The sequence below is a fragment of the Arvicanthis niloticus genome, chromosome 6, assembly GCF_011762505.2.
Source record: "Arvicanthis niloticus isolate mArvNil1 chromosome 6, mArvNil1.pat.X, whole genome shotgun sequence".
In the NCBI taxonomy this organism is placed as follows: Eukaryota; Metazoa; Chordata; class Mammalia; order Rodentia; family Muridae; genus Arvicanthis; species Arvicanthis niloticus.
The window spans coordinates 46947170-46961911 of NC_047663.1; the positions used below are offsets into that span (position 1 = coordinate 46947170).

Consider the following 14742-nt stretch of genomic DNA (forward strand, 5'->3'; position numbering starts at 1 on the left):
TTTGAACATGTTTTAGTTTTCTGCTTCAGTGGGTGGAGCCGGGGAATAAGTTGGCAAGCACATTCACTCAAGGGAAAGTCTAGTTTGATGTTAGAGCAAAGCTTAGCTTTGGGTTTGGAGAATGAGTCCAGAGCCAGCCATCTCCTAAGACATATTCAGGGCCTGTTGTCTTTTCTAGGTGTTGAGGATGTCTGGGTCAGGAGGGCAACAGGGTCACAGGGCTTTCTACCACGGTCTACTTTCTTATCAAGATTTCCAATGTCTTCCTCCCTGTCCTGTGCTCCTCAATGCCTACTCCACATTCCATAGCAAGCCTTCCTTCACCAGGCAGTGGTGGCGCACACCTGTAATCCCAGCACTTGGGAGGCAGAGGCAGGCAGATTTCTGAGTTCGAGGCCAGCCTGGTCTACAGAGTGAGCTCCAGGACAGCCAGGGCTACACAGAGAAACCCTGTCTTGAAAAACAAAAACACAAAAACAACAACAAAAAAGCAAGCCTTCTTCCCTTGTGTGTCTGTGCTGACTGACTTCCTGTCCTCGCACCTTCATCCCAACAGAGCACTTACAGCTCTGGGAAACCACTTCCCTGACCACTTCCAAACAATAGGATGTGGGAAAGGGTGTGGTGCGCAATACACAGAAGTCACACTATTCATACTATTCCAGGAGATGCCCCAACCTTTCAGCCTTGACTTGGTATCTTTGATTAGTGGTTTTAGGTAACTTTTCACCAGTCATAATTAAAACAAGACCAAAGGGAAAGAGCCATCTATGAATAAGACAAAGGGACATACCAGGTAACATTCATTTGACAGGCATGTGCCCGACAACTGGCTAAGTATGCTTAAAGGGAAGACCAGGCGATCTTTAGTGAGAAGGTGACATTGACCTGTACACTTGCATCAGGCAAGGCTCATTCTGTTCTCTTTCATACTGAATACAGCAAGAGACAATACAATTACAGCAGGCCCCTAAGGGCTATGAAATACTAAGGTTAAATCAAGCTCCTAGATCTTAATTTCCTCCAAAAACATAAAAAGCCAATCAGTCATGGTGTCACCTCAACAGTTGGGCTCAACGTAGAGGAATGGCTTCCCAGTTTTGAGGCCTGCTTAGACTACAAAATGAGACTGTCTCCAAAATAAATCAAACAACATCGAAGAAATCAAGTGTGTTTAGGGCTGGGCTACCCTGAAGCCATCAGGTTAATTCTAAATACCACTGACAGAGGTACCGCAAGGTCATCTGTCCAGTCATCAGTGAAGTGGGTTCCCGAGTCTGTGCTTCCCTTTTTGACTTTACAGCACCCACCAGATAGGTTAGTCTCTCCTACTGTCTAACATACTCCCCTGCACCTCCTCAATGGATGTCATGGCTGGAAGAGTGTGATTACAAGGTCTAAGACCCCAAGAAAAGGTGATCTTATCAAGGGTCATGAAGCTGTCAAGTTGAAAAATGGCCTGATCCTCTTTTCTGTCTGGGCTAGTCAAATCCAGGCAAGTCTATCTATATGGGGTCCAGAGTCCTTGCAAGTCTCCCGGAAGTGAGTGAACAAGGAAAGAAAGCACACATTCATGCGCACACGCCATTGCTAAAAACAGACAATCATTAACTTTGCTTAGTGCCGCTCCATATGCAGGTTTAGTCTGTGAGTGGGTTGCCTGGGAGGAACCTCTGACTGAGCCTGATCAGTAACAGACGTGAGGGTAGACCTTTATTCACGCACCCATCCTGGGTATGAGTGCTGAGTAATAAAGAAACACAGCTCAGAAACAAGAAAGGAGGAGTCTCTGACTAGGTTTCTCTAAGCACCTGCTGTCTTGTCTGGAGTTGGAGTTGTGGGTGCCAGGGGGTGGAAGAAGGTGATCCATTGGGAAGGCATAGGAAAAGCATGGACTTCAGACATTCCTTTGAAGGAAAGAGGATGTGGCTTCCTGAGTCAATTAATTCAGGTCAAGGGAGTGGGTCTGGGCAGAGTTATGAGTAAAGAGAGGTGGAGTCGTGAATATGACTCAAGAGCCAGCTGGATCAGTTGGGTGGAGATGTGCTGAGAGATAGGGAAGGTCCTCTAAAGGCAGAGGGCTGGAGCAAAGCCAGTGCCTGTGAAAGGCCTGCCACCCAGTCCATACCTAACAGGCAATAGTAGAATAGCCTCCCCTGGGCAGTGCCGGGCCACTCTTCAGGGCTTCATGGCCACAAGCTATCTTGAATTTCCACTTCCAGGCTGGGGACGGGCAGGGGAGGGAGGGAAAGAGTGCAGTATGCGTGTCTATTCCCTGCCTGTCCTGTGCCCGGTCCTCACTGGTGATTTTACGTGGCACTTTATTGGCCATTTCTGAAGAGACTCTGTGATAACTGCACTATAAAAAAGATCCTTAAAATGAATACCATTATCTTGCAGGTTGTCACGTGTTGTATAAAGGATAAAACCTCTGTAATGGAAAAGAGGCAAACATTTTCTACTCCAGAGCAACGGAGGTTCTACTCACAAAAGCAAATATAAAAACAGTTGATGGACTTCATTATCCCTAGAAAATCCTAACTGTAAAAATAAAACCATCATTTAAAAGAGGAGGGGGAAAAACAACAAGTGGAAGAAATCCTTGCAGAGGAAAATTTCAGTAGTTAACAGACAGAAATCTAAAGTTTTAAGATCCATCCGTGAAATAATAACATACGTAGCTGAAGACACCTGGGCAGTTCCATAATGAGATTCAAACATGAAACAACTGTTTTCCTGTCTATTGATAATCGTCTTAAAATAGTTGTCTGGGGCTGGAGAGATGGCGCAAAGATGGCCAGAACAAGCTGCTTTTGCAGAAGACTAAGTTTAGTTCCTGGCATGCATACCCAGCAGCCCACTTCACAAACAGGCCCAACTGAACATAAAAACCATCATTCTATCACTATCAAAGGTATGGCAAAACCAGCCACTCGCTCATGGAAGTGAACATTAGCTGAGAGCCCTTCTAGTGGGCAAGGTAAGGGGGTGTGCTCTCTGCCTCGGTAACTCCTGGCAAATTTAACCTTTAAAAAGAAAACTACATTAAAACTTTCATACAGAGACATATGATAATTTTTTTTTAACGTTAGTAAAATCCTTTTTCATGACAATCTAGGAAATCTATATTTCCAACTAGGACACCCACCCTGGCACAGTGTGCTCACAATCCGCCGAGCACAGGAACGGGCAGGCACAGAAGGCAGCACTGGCTTAGGGTGGGGTAGGCACTGGTGATTCTTATTTTCACAGCTTTCCTAAGACGTATTATTAGCTTTATACTCAGAAAGGGGGGGGGGGGAAGACATCACAGTATACTGCTAAACAGGTTATAAAAGCACACTGTACAATGACTGACCCCACAGTTGCTTAAAATGTATATGCATACAAACAACAAAATCAAATTTCACTTGGGTAATGGAACTGTAGCTTATTCATTTCCTAAATTTTAAATATGAAAACTTATTACAATGATAAAATGAAGTCACTGAAAGGATAGAAATGTGCAAGCATGCCTTGGGGGAAATGTCTTGGAGGGGAAGGTTGCCTTTGCTCTGTTCAGGAAGGCCATCCTTTCTCTGAGATATCATGGTGTTTAATCTCCCCTGAACTGCCCGTGGCACCATTTTCCACTCTACATTCTTCTGAAAACGCCCTCATCCAGGTTTTCTCATTTTGTTGCCACTGCCCCACCCACTTTCCCATCTAACTCTGTTCTTTCTGCATCATCCTCAGAGTATTATCCAGCTGGGCCATAGGAACCACACTAGGACAGTGCTACTAAGGCTGGTGAGATCCAGTGGACTCTAGACTTCTGGAACTGACAGGGTTAGTGAAATAGCTGGCCAGTAAAGGAGCAGAAAGCTCTCTACTGCCCAAGGAGGTCCATGGGAGAACACAGAAGGAGCAGTCAATCACACTGACATAATCGTGGCCCCACTGTCCAGCAGATGCTGGTGTGCTATAATGCAAGTTCCAGGTGTCTACACTGGGGCACAAGGATACGTGGTTAACTCACACAAGTGGGTGGCAGCAGCCTGCACAGAGAAAAAAGTACACCTAAGATTTATGGATACAATATAGGAGAAGGGAGGGCCCTAGAAAGAGGGCAGGCAACAACAAAACTTCAGAGGTCACGTGCACAGGAGTTAGGAGAGGTAGAAGCAGAAATAACTGTTAGTTGGTAGCGGTCACAGACTAATATTTGGTTTTTTGTTTTTCAAATAAAATAGTGAATTGCTAGGATTTACAATTAAGTATGATTCAAATAAACCCAAATTTCTGGCTTCCCTCAAAGCATCCAACATGGTCCCGGTCGTCAGCTGAAAAATGGAAGCTGCTCTTCTTGCTTGACTCCTGTCTCAGAGAGGAAGAACAATTTTCTCTTTTCAATGAAGATCCAGTCTCACTAAGTTCTCACCAGAGTTTGGTCCACAAAGCACAGCAACACACTTTCTCTTAGCCCACAGGCAGGAATCCTGGGACATGATCCTACATCAAACCAGAAAGACTTCCCCGGCTGCTAGTGAGAAACAGCAGGGAACCTCCATCCCTGAGGGTCCTGCTCTCCAGGTAGGATGTTCTTTTGAACAATTAACAAAACAAGCTGCCATCTCCTCTGGGGGTCTACAAGCTGGGTATCTAGCCAAGTCCCCCAGCTAGGAGTCCCTGGCTTTCCTTCTAGACTCCAAGGCCTCTGTGGCTCTCAAACCTGCGGTTTCTCCTGCCTTCCTAGGAAGAGAACTTGATCCTGTGACAATCCTACTTTCTCTGGCCAAGCTTACAAATGGGTTTTGTGTAGCTCCACAGTAAAATATTTGGAACTGTAGTGTTTAAAACAGAACAAGCCCTCCTCCTATTATTGTACAATTATGTATTGTCGAAGAGGCATTATCTAATTATCACTTATTTCACATTGATTCTGGTCCAACGTGCTTTCACCAGACACTGATTTTGTGGTTTCATTAGCTACTTAATCATCTATATTACTGCCAAATACAAGACTCCATGAAGATTTGGTGGCATAAGAAGTAATTGTTAGTATTCTCACTTACTAGATCTCACTCACTGATCATAGGCAAGAGCATGATACTACCTTAGATGCTGAACTATGAGGGCAGGAAAACATGTTTGTTCTGGCTTCCCTGCGTCATGTAACTATAGACTCCTCCACAGAGAGGCGGAGAACATAGACCTGAAAATACCTTTTTACCGAAAATGAATCATTTGTCATAGCATCTCTAGATCTGTGCTAGAGCTCAGCCGTAGCTTCTTGTACCTGAGTTCAAACCCTTCTTCTGTCTTTTATTCAGTGAATAGCATTAGAGTAAGGCACCTAAGGTCTTGAAGCTTCTGTTGCTGTCAGCGGCCACACAGGGATACTACATCACCTAACAGGGTTACTAAATGAGCCGATCGCTATGGAAGACAAGTACTCCAATGGTCAGTTCCTAATCATTCCATGACACAGAAGTTGGGTCCATAGGCAATACTCTACACCTGCCTACCTGCCCTTAGAGATTTAATCAAGGTTAACTTTCTCAATCAAGTCCGATGGCAAGAGAGTTTCTGACAAAGCTCTAACACTCTCCACACAGTAAGGAGAGAAGACAAGTTGCAAGTGTGTTCTGTTTCTGAAGTCCCCTGCTGTTGAGTCCTCCTCTCGCTGGCAGGCTGCTCTTACTTCAGTAGAGGAGGCAGCCCTCAGCTCTCCAGAGGCCGAAGCCCAGTCAAACTGGTGCCCTATATAAGGAGTGGAAGAGCACTGCAAACCCAGTGTTGATAAGCGGCCAAGCTGTGCTCTCTCCCACTGCTCACTGCCCTGGGTGAACAGTACCTGGAGCACATGCTTGCCCTCCTCTCAGCTTCCTTCCAAACCACTTCTGCCAAGTGCAGCTGTACTCCAGCCATGTTCCTTCCTTTCCAGTCCACTGTCCCTGCTGCTAAGGAACACCCATGATCCTTTATCTCCCAAGAAGAGCCTAGAGGCCCTGAGCTTTCTGTTTGGACTCAGGCAGGCAGATAGGCTATATCCCAGAGGTACCAGGTCTTCACTCAGTCACAACATAGTTTCCCAGGGTAAAAGCACAGACTCACAAAGGCGGCATTAGCTGCTGCAACCAGCAATTAAAGAAACGAACTGCTGTTTTAGCCATTTGAGTGAGTCACAGCAGGTCTTTCCAGAACAGAACAGGACTTCAGGCATGTGTAAGCTCTACTGCTATGAGTACCCTGAGCCGGGCATTTAACACTGCAGTGGTACCCACACAAGGCACATGGGATCACTGGCATTTTTCAAAACCATTAATGCCTTCCTTCAGGAGGCAAAAAAACCAATTGTTCTATTAATGAACATGATAGGATTTACTGAAATGATGGCCATTCTGCAAATCAAATCTTCTGAGCAACAAACTCCCTAAAATCAGTGAAAACACATCCCCTTCTCTCCTTCCTCGGGCACTCCAGGATGGCACCGCCGAGATTCCTCTATGCTCCAAGAGCAGTAACTGAAGTTTTGTAAACAGGGTGGAAGGGTTACTGCCGACCCAGGCCTTGTACCATGAAGAGCCTACAACCATACAGGGCTTGTCATATGCATGTTCTAATCTATACAGAAATATCTTTAAGGAAAAAAAGGCCCCACTAATTTATATAAACAAGCAGCAGAGACTCCACATCACTTTCCCATAACTTGTCACATGCTCATTAGTCTGCCAACAAGATCAAATTCAAAGCAAGATGAAAACCCATTTCTCTAGGAGATCTCTAGCTTACCATTCCTGGAACATAAGCTTTTGACAAGTTACTAACATCCCCTCTCTGGGATCCTCAGTAACCCCACCAACTTAAGAAATGGATCCAAAGGACAGGCCCAATCTGAGTATAGAGTCGACAGAGGTGAAGAAAAAAAAAAAAACTGGTCAGTTGAGACTAAAACACACAGAACATTTGAAAGGAATTAGGCCAAATAAAGACTATAGGGAGTAACTGTTTTTATTCCTTATACTCTCATTTAATTTGTGTGTGTGTGTGTGTGTGTGTGTGTGTGTGTGAGAGAGAGAGAGAGAGAGAGAGAGAGAGAGAGAGAGAGAGAGAAAATGTACCTGTTCACATAAGTATTTCTCTGGATACAACGGGATATTTCAAGAAAATTCTATAGATATGGGTACAATTTTATTTACTCCCACAGTGAAGTTCAGGATCGTGATTAAAGGATCTGAGGGTGCCCCCGTGTGGTTCCAGAAGAAAGTGCTACAAGTTAAGAAAGAGCAAAGCGCTCGCTCCTACAACCTGTCTGTATGGAGAGACACACAGGGTCCCACACAACTCCCTCTGCCCTGAACTCACAATGTAGGCAAGAGCAAGTCTGAACCCAGCCTTCCACTCCTGATGCTGAGGTTACGAGGAGGTCATCACATCCAGCATTTACTCCCTTCTGTAAGTGGAGAGGAATCCAGGAATAAGGCTCAGGCTGTACAGGGCTTGCCCTACACTAACAGAGTCATGGGTTCAATCTCCAAAACCACATAAAACCACATAAGATGGCACCATCTGTAAGCCCAGAAACTGCGGAGGTGGAGGCAGAAAAACCAGGAGTTAAGTGCCTGCCTTGGCTACCTCAAAAGTTTTGAGGCCAGCAGAAATGAATGAAACCCTGTTTCAAAAACCAAACAAAATAAAACAAAAGTGGCCTTGGGCTGCCTTTGCATGGGGCTTTTACATCTTTCCACACGTGGCTGGTTATTTATTCCTGCTGAACCACAGAAGCTTTGATTTCCATCAAGAAAAGGAAGGTTTTGTTTTCTAAAATAAACTAATCAACCTGAACACTTAAGGTTAGCACAAAGTCCTCCTCAGAGCTGCCAACTTGGCCTCAGAGTACAGCAGAGCTCTAATATAGGAACAGCTGAGCACAGATGGGGCGGAAGAACCGAACTGACAAGACCGAAGCAGATCTAAACAGAAGCACCTTAGTTCTCACTGGAAAACAAGTTCAGCTTCTGTTCCCACGTTAGCTATCAGGAGATCAGAGCCAATTCCAGGGACCAGAATAGAATTTAAGATAATACCACAAAGATTTAATTTCATATCAATCCACCAACTCCAACACAAACTTGACTCTAGACACTTAAGCAGAGTGTCATTCTACACTGTGACATATAACTAATTTCTTTAAAAAGTTCCCTTCAATTATAAAGCACATACATGATTAGAACATCAGCTGTCCCTTTAAAATGTCTTCAATGTCGCCAGGTGGTGGTGACATATGCCTTTAATTCCAACACTGAGATCTCTGTGAGTTCGAGGCCAGCCTAGTCTACAGGACAGCCATGGCTACAGAGAAACCTTGTCTTGAAGAAATGAAACAAAACAATGTCATCTCATTAGACAGTGTAAGAAAAACTGGTGTTCAAAACAGCAAAGATCCTCATAGCTCTAGTTTGCTCAAAGGCCACAGCAGACAGCACTGTCAAACCCTTCACTCTCAGGGCAGTATCTTAGCATCTGTATGACCTCCTCCATTACGAGTCTCAATCCTAGCACTGAAATACAGATAGATACAGATCCAACTTTTGTATCTCCAGTAACGCAGAATGTTCTCTAACAATTTCTAGGATCTAGACATAAACAAAAGTCAACACTGTGCTAGAGGGACATTTTAAATGGCAAAGTGTATTAAAAATACATAATTATAAAAACATGAAAAAACTTGTAAGTTAAAAAAAAAAAAGTACAACAGAAAGCCAAATTTCCAACATAAATACAATCCAAATTAGCCACATACACATTTACACCACCTCCAGAAAGACCAGGAGAGAACATGAAAATACTCTTAAGAGCTGCTAAAAGGCCACTTTCCTAGGTAAGTCGTGAGTTTGCTCTGCAGTGCTAAGGCCTGTGCATGCTAGGCACACGTTCTACCAGGGCCACATCTCTAGCCATTTCTGTTTCAAAATCTTTGAACATCTGCTAACCTATGTTATCTGCTAACATTTATTGACTATTTATTGAATATCTGCCAGGTTCTCTGGCATTTAACTGTCACTGAGCTCAGAGATCCTAAGATGTCATCAAGGAAACTAGATTTGGGGACTGAGGATGCAGCTCAGTTGGGAGAGCATTTGCCTAGAACAGCGAGTCCTAGGCTCACTAGAGCATTAGCACCAAGCCGGGCGGTGGTGGCGCACGCCTTTAATCCCAGCACTTGGGAGGCAGAGGCAGGTGGATTTCTGAGTTCGAGGCCAGCCTGGTCTACAGAGAAACCCTGTCTCGAAAAAACAAAACAAAAAAAGCCAAACAAACAAAAAGAGCATCAGCACCACATACATCAGCCTTGTAATTACAGGATATGGATGTTGAAGAAAAGGGTATCAAATTCAACCTCAGATACACACCAAGTCTGAGGAAACATGAGACTCTGTCTCAAAGGCAACAGGGCTGGGGAGATGCTGAGTGGCTAAGAGTATGCACTGTTCTTGCAGAAACCCAGGTTTGCTTCCCAGTACCCACATCAGGCTGCTCACAACTGCCTGTAACTCCAGCTCCAAGGGATCTGATGCCTCTGCAGGTACCTGCATTCATATACACATACCCCCACACGGACACAATTATTGGATGTAATCTAAGGCCCTATTTACATTTTCTTACACTTTTGCCACCTCTCACACATGGAGCCTAACTGCTTTACAGTTGCCAGAGCTCAGGCACCATCCAGAGCTTGTCCATATAGAGCCTAGGCTGCCAGTCAAGACCTCAGTACAGCAGACTGTGTCTGAGCCTCTTCCCCAGTGGCTTTCCCATTAGTAACGTGTTTCACATATGGTCACTCTGGGCTCAGCATTGTCCAATGTTAGCAGACAAGCAGACAGAAGATGACAAGGGCAGTCACCAAAAAACACAGGATTTGGTCAACAACTGTCAACATAGAAGATTCCAGTCGATACCACACCAATACCTGTTTTCTTTTGTGTTGAGAATAGCACTCTGGGCTAGAGAGATGGCTCAGCTGTTAAAGGCTAGGCTCACAACCAAGAATGAGACTAGCACTCAGGGCCTACGTACATTGAGGTGAATGTGTACCACTGACACCCACCCCCACCCCCACCACACCCCACCTAGTACACATAGGACCTTACTTCGTTTCTCATTTGTCACATCAACCATTTACCCAACTTAAATCCAATAAAGTATTTCCCCAATTCCAGGATTCAAACAGGATCAATAGTTTTCAATTATTAAGTCTTATATTTAAAAAAAAAAAATCCCATTTCACATTTTAAAAAAAAGCAGTACAACCTTTACAAAACAACACTGTCAGCGGACTGGTGGGTCCATTTTGTTGTGCCTCAGCTACATCTCAGAGTTTTGCTTACTCAGTTATTGTTCTGAAACAGGCAGTGTCAGAACGCAGTGAGCAATGAACATGCAGCTTCCTGTATGTTCCTGACAGGCCCTTTCCTTGGCTTGACTGACATGTCTCTCCCTGACACTCTGGCCACCTATCACCAGGCTAGCTCCTTTCTGGGGGTCGGCTTGATCAATTCTGGTTCCTTGAGAAAGCAGGTGTCTTGAAGGCAACTATGAGCACTCCCAGGTCTCTGCTCTGCTGTACTGCCTGCACTGGAGAACACTGCTACGCTCCTTCACCAGCAAACCTCAGGGACAGACATGTTCTAGGCAACACTGACCCACGGAGGATGCCACCCGAGCCCCTCTGGCCTTTGGCTGGATGAACTGCTGGAGTAAGATCTAGGTTTCTCCCAGGTGACCTGCTGCTGCAATGGTCGGAATTCCTCCTCAGCCCCTGTACTATACATGTAACTCCAGATAACTTTTAAGAGGGGAAGGATTAAAAATAGATTCACTTCTGCTTTCCTTTTTTCCTTCTTTTTATTTAGATAAGTGTCTGTCTCTGTAGCGTAGACTGACCTTACACCCATAGCAATCTTCCTGCCGCAGGCTCCAAGTAGTGGGATTCCAGGTACCACAGAGCACATCCAACTAAATATGTGCTTTCTAAGACAATTTCACATGGTGTCACTAATGCACCAGTGGTGAAATTCTTCTAGCCTCCCAATAGGCTCTACCTCCAAAGCAAGCTATTTTATATTGTTTTTTCCTTGTATGATGTTAGGTGGAAGGGACTCAACACAAGGTAACTTCTGGATACTAAGCACATAAGGCCATTGCACCATCTCCCTAACCCCATACAGACATTTTTCTAACTGTAGAAGAAATTAAGAATTAACTAGCAACAAGCCTCAAAATTTGGTTACGAATGTAGGTGCAAAGCTGGTTCATCAAGTCCCTATTCTGACCCTCAACCCAATGCATTTCAACTAAGGCATCGTCTACTTCCTTCTTAATATTGATTAAACACTTAAACAGGTAGCGTCCAGCTGCTCCATCCAGGTGGTCCCCCTTCTCAGAAGCCTCTCCGTCCTGGGCTCCATCGCTGGAGCCTTTACAACTTTCCATGACCTCCATCCCTCCCCTTTCCTCATCCCTTTCATCCTCCATGGCTTCTGGAGTTTCCTCCTGGCACAGTAACTTCTGGCTGAGGCAATGGCCACCAACAGCAGCAGACTCGGCTTCTGGCACATCAGGCCCACACAAGGCACTCTCTTGGGGGCAATGGGCCACGTCTTGGCCACTACTCAGCTCTTTTGGAGTGGACTTTCTCTCTTCCAAGGCTAAGATGACATCCTCAGGAGCCCGAGGCACCTCCCGCAGCTGCCTCACTCGCTCTCTCCTCTTCCGCCTTAAGTGAATCCAAGAGTTTTCTATGGCTGTTAGGAAAAGGCTAACTTCTTCTCTTCCACAGGGAATTCGCTTATGTTGCACCTATGTGGAAAAAAACCCAGAATTTTATAGGACATCACCTGTCATTACTTATCAAATTCCTTCAATAAAAAAACAAACATAAAAACAAAAACCCCATAAAGGTCATGATGGTAAAGCTTCATCAGTGCACTGGCTACACACCTTCAGGTCAGTGAGGATTTTTTCTATCCATGTCGTTACAACCACTATGCCTTCGGCTGTCTCAGAGCCCAGAGAGGATGCTTTGAGGGATAATTCTTTCATCACAGACTCCAACACTACAAAAGTAATGGGTTTCCTTGGCTTTTCTAATTTTCTTCGTTTACTTGGAGGTGACTGAAAAAAAAGAAGAAAGTTATCCCAACAATTAAACAAAGTACACTACAGTGGACACAAGTAGGGACATTTTGAGGGTTTTTGTTACACGACATGAACAGAAAGGCCTTTGTACATGTTATTTCCAATGCTGAAGCCAGCTCTGAAAGAAAGCTTTACCACTTCCTTCACGTTACAAAAAACCAAAACCAAACAAACAAATAAACAACAACAACAACAAAAACCTAAGACAAGCTGCGTCCTTAATAGCTCAGAGTCATACCACTGGTGATGGCAGGTTGGGATTCAAAGTCCAAATCCAAACTCTTCGATCCTCTCGCCTTTGCTGCACTCAGCTACCAGTACATAATCAACAGGCAGGAGATGAGCCCAGTTTCTAAAGTGTTTGCCATGCAACCTTAAGATATACATCTGATCCCAAGAATCCTCATGAAAAATCACAGGCCAGGAGTGACCAGGGCCGCTGAGAATCACAGGGTGGAAGAGCGTGGGCTCAGACCATGTAAGCCTGTAAGCTGGGGCTGAAGGACACCAGTACCAATGAGAACATCACACTTGAAAGCTCGAGCCACCAGAATCCAAACCACCTTCAAAGTGTCTACCTAAGATTTAAGCAGATTTCAATCCACCCACTAGAGGGACTCAAGTTCTACTTCAAATATCTCAAGGAACACTACAGTAATTAAGTTATTTCTTTAAAGTTAAATTTTCCTACATGGTACTCTTAAGATACATTTAGCTAAGAATACACACCTATCCCTTTTGTTTAGGGGAGGGGCAGTGTTCTTTGACCGGCCCAGAACTCATAGAGATCCAACTGCCTGGCTTCCCGAGTAAAGACTGGGGAGTGGTTGTCAGACACACTTTGAACATACAGATCTGTGCTAATCAATAAAAGTAAAAACATTTAACAATTAAGACAGGTGCAGAGCAGCCAGGAGAGAATACTCAGGGAAGGTCAAAGAGAGAAACAGGTTGAAGACCTTTCCCTGGGAACTGTACTGCCCTGGCAGCACCAACAGGGCCTGTGCACACACCCAACAACTTGGTGAAGCTATGTCGCACTAACCAGCAACCTCACACTGGAGAGTCAGAAACAGCCAGTGGCTGCTATGCTAGGAAACAGGTAAGGTGATGTCAGAAACATTTTTCTAAGAAACAATTGTTTAATTTCTTTTTTGGCACCTGGAGACAGCCAAATGCTATGATCAAACCCAGGGCCCTGCATACACATGTGCTCTATTACTGAACTATATCCCAACCCTGTTATTTCTCTATACTAGAATTAACCGGTTAATAAGAGGTTTCAGATGAGCTGGGTGGTGGTGGCACATGCCTGTAATTCCAGCATTGCAGAAGCAAGGGCAGGGGATTTCTGAGTTCGAGGCCAGTTTGGTCTACTGAGTGGGTTTCAGGACAGCCAGGGCTACAAAGAAAAGCCCTGTCTCCAAAAACCACACACACACATACCCCAGAGAGAGACAGAGAGAGAAGGGGGAAGGGGGAGGCAGTAACAAAAGCAACAAATCAGAAAAATACTCAAACGCACCTAGAATGAAAGCCTCAGGAGGATGAGAGAAAATCACAAGTTCAAGGCTGGCCAGAACTATATACCCTGAACCCTGTCTCAAAATAAAAACAAACGTTGCCCAAAGAAGAAAACCTACTTAATGGTTGTACGTGTATAGAAGAAACTACTCTTGAGAACAGGATACCCTTAAGAGGTTGATCCTTATTCATTCTTTAGGTTTCAGACAGAACAGGGGAGTTCACAGTAGCATGAAGACAGCAACACTGTTACTCCATTACCCATAATAAGAGACAGGGTTCCTACAGAATACTGAGAGCCAACACACAGGGAGTTTGAAATAAGGTTTCTAGTAAGCCTGGGAGAAAAAAAGACAGTGGCACATGGGATGATGAGGGACAAAGTGGGATTTTCCACTGTACCTCACACCAGGTCATCCCAAAAGCCTCCTAGTATACCATGAGAATGGCTAACAGGACAGCCACACACTTCTCTGACAGTCATCTTTTGTGCTGAGTAATCTCAAGTGAAGAGCCTACCATCTCTCCTCAGCTAGGGAGGAGATGCCCTGCTCCAAATTCTCATCTCTCCTCAGCTAGGGAGGGGATGCTCTGCTCCAGGATTCTTCGAAAGTTAACAGTGAACTCCATCTTTCTCAGAAATTAAAAGACATTAAGTTCTGCCCAGATGTGGTGGCGCAACCTTTAGTTCCAGCACTTGGGAGGCAGAGGCAGGCAGATCTTTGAGTTCATGGCTACCCTAGTCTTTAGAGTGAGTTATAGGATGGCCAGGGCTACATAGAAAAACCCTATCTTTGGGGGGAAAAAACAAAACAAAACAAAAAAAACCCAGCAAACTGGCCAGTCATGGTATTGTAAGCCTTGAATCCCAGCACTGGGAGGCAGAGGCAAGAAGATCTCAAATTTGAAGCCAACAGGGTCTACAAAGAGAACCCCTGTCTCAAAAAACAAAACAGGCCGGGCAGTGGTGGCGCACGCCTTTAATCCCAGCACTTGGGAGGCAGAGGCAGGTGGATTTTTGAGTTCGAGGCCAGC

General features: G+C 44.8%; 1 protein-coding gene across 4 annotated transcripts in view; it reads right to left on the bottom strand.

Annotated features, from left to right (window-relative positions):
- Window positions 1–1699: 1699 nt before the first annotated feature.
- Window positions 1700–14742, bottom strand: part of Mettl16 (methyltransferase 16, RNA N6-adenosine) — a 56322-nt gene continuing 43279 nt past the window's right edge. For all 4 annotated transcript variants that reach the window (XM_034507333.2, XM_076936319.1, XM_034507334.2 and 1 more), the window contains 2 exons: window positions 11986–12159; window positions 1700–11844 (listed from right to left, as the gene is read on the bottom strand). In XM_034507333.2, the coding sequence (XP_034363224.1) occupies window positions 11245–11844; window positions 11986–12159 (774 nt within the window). In that variant the 3' untranslated portion in view covers window positions 1700–11244. The remainder of the gene's footprint in view (window positions 11845–11985; window positions 12160–14742) is intronic.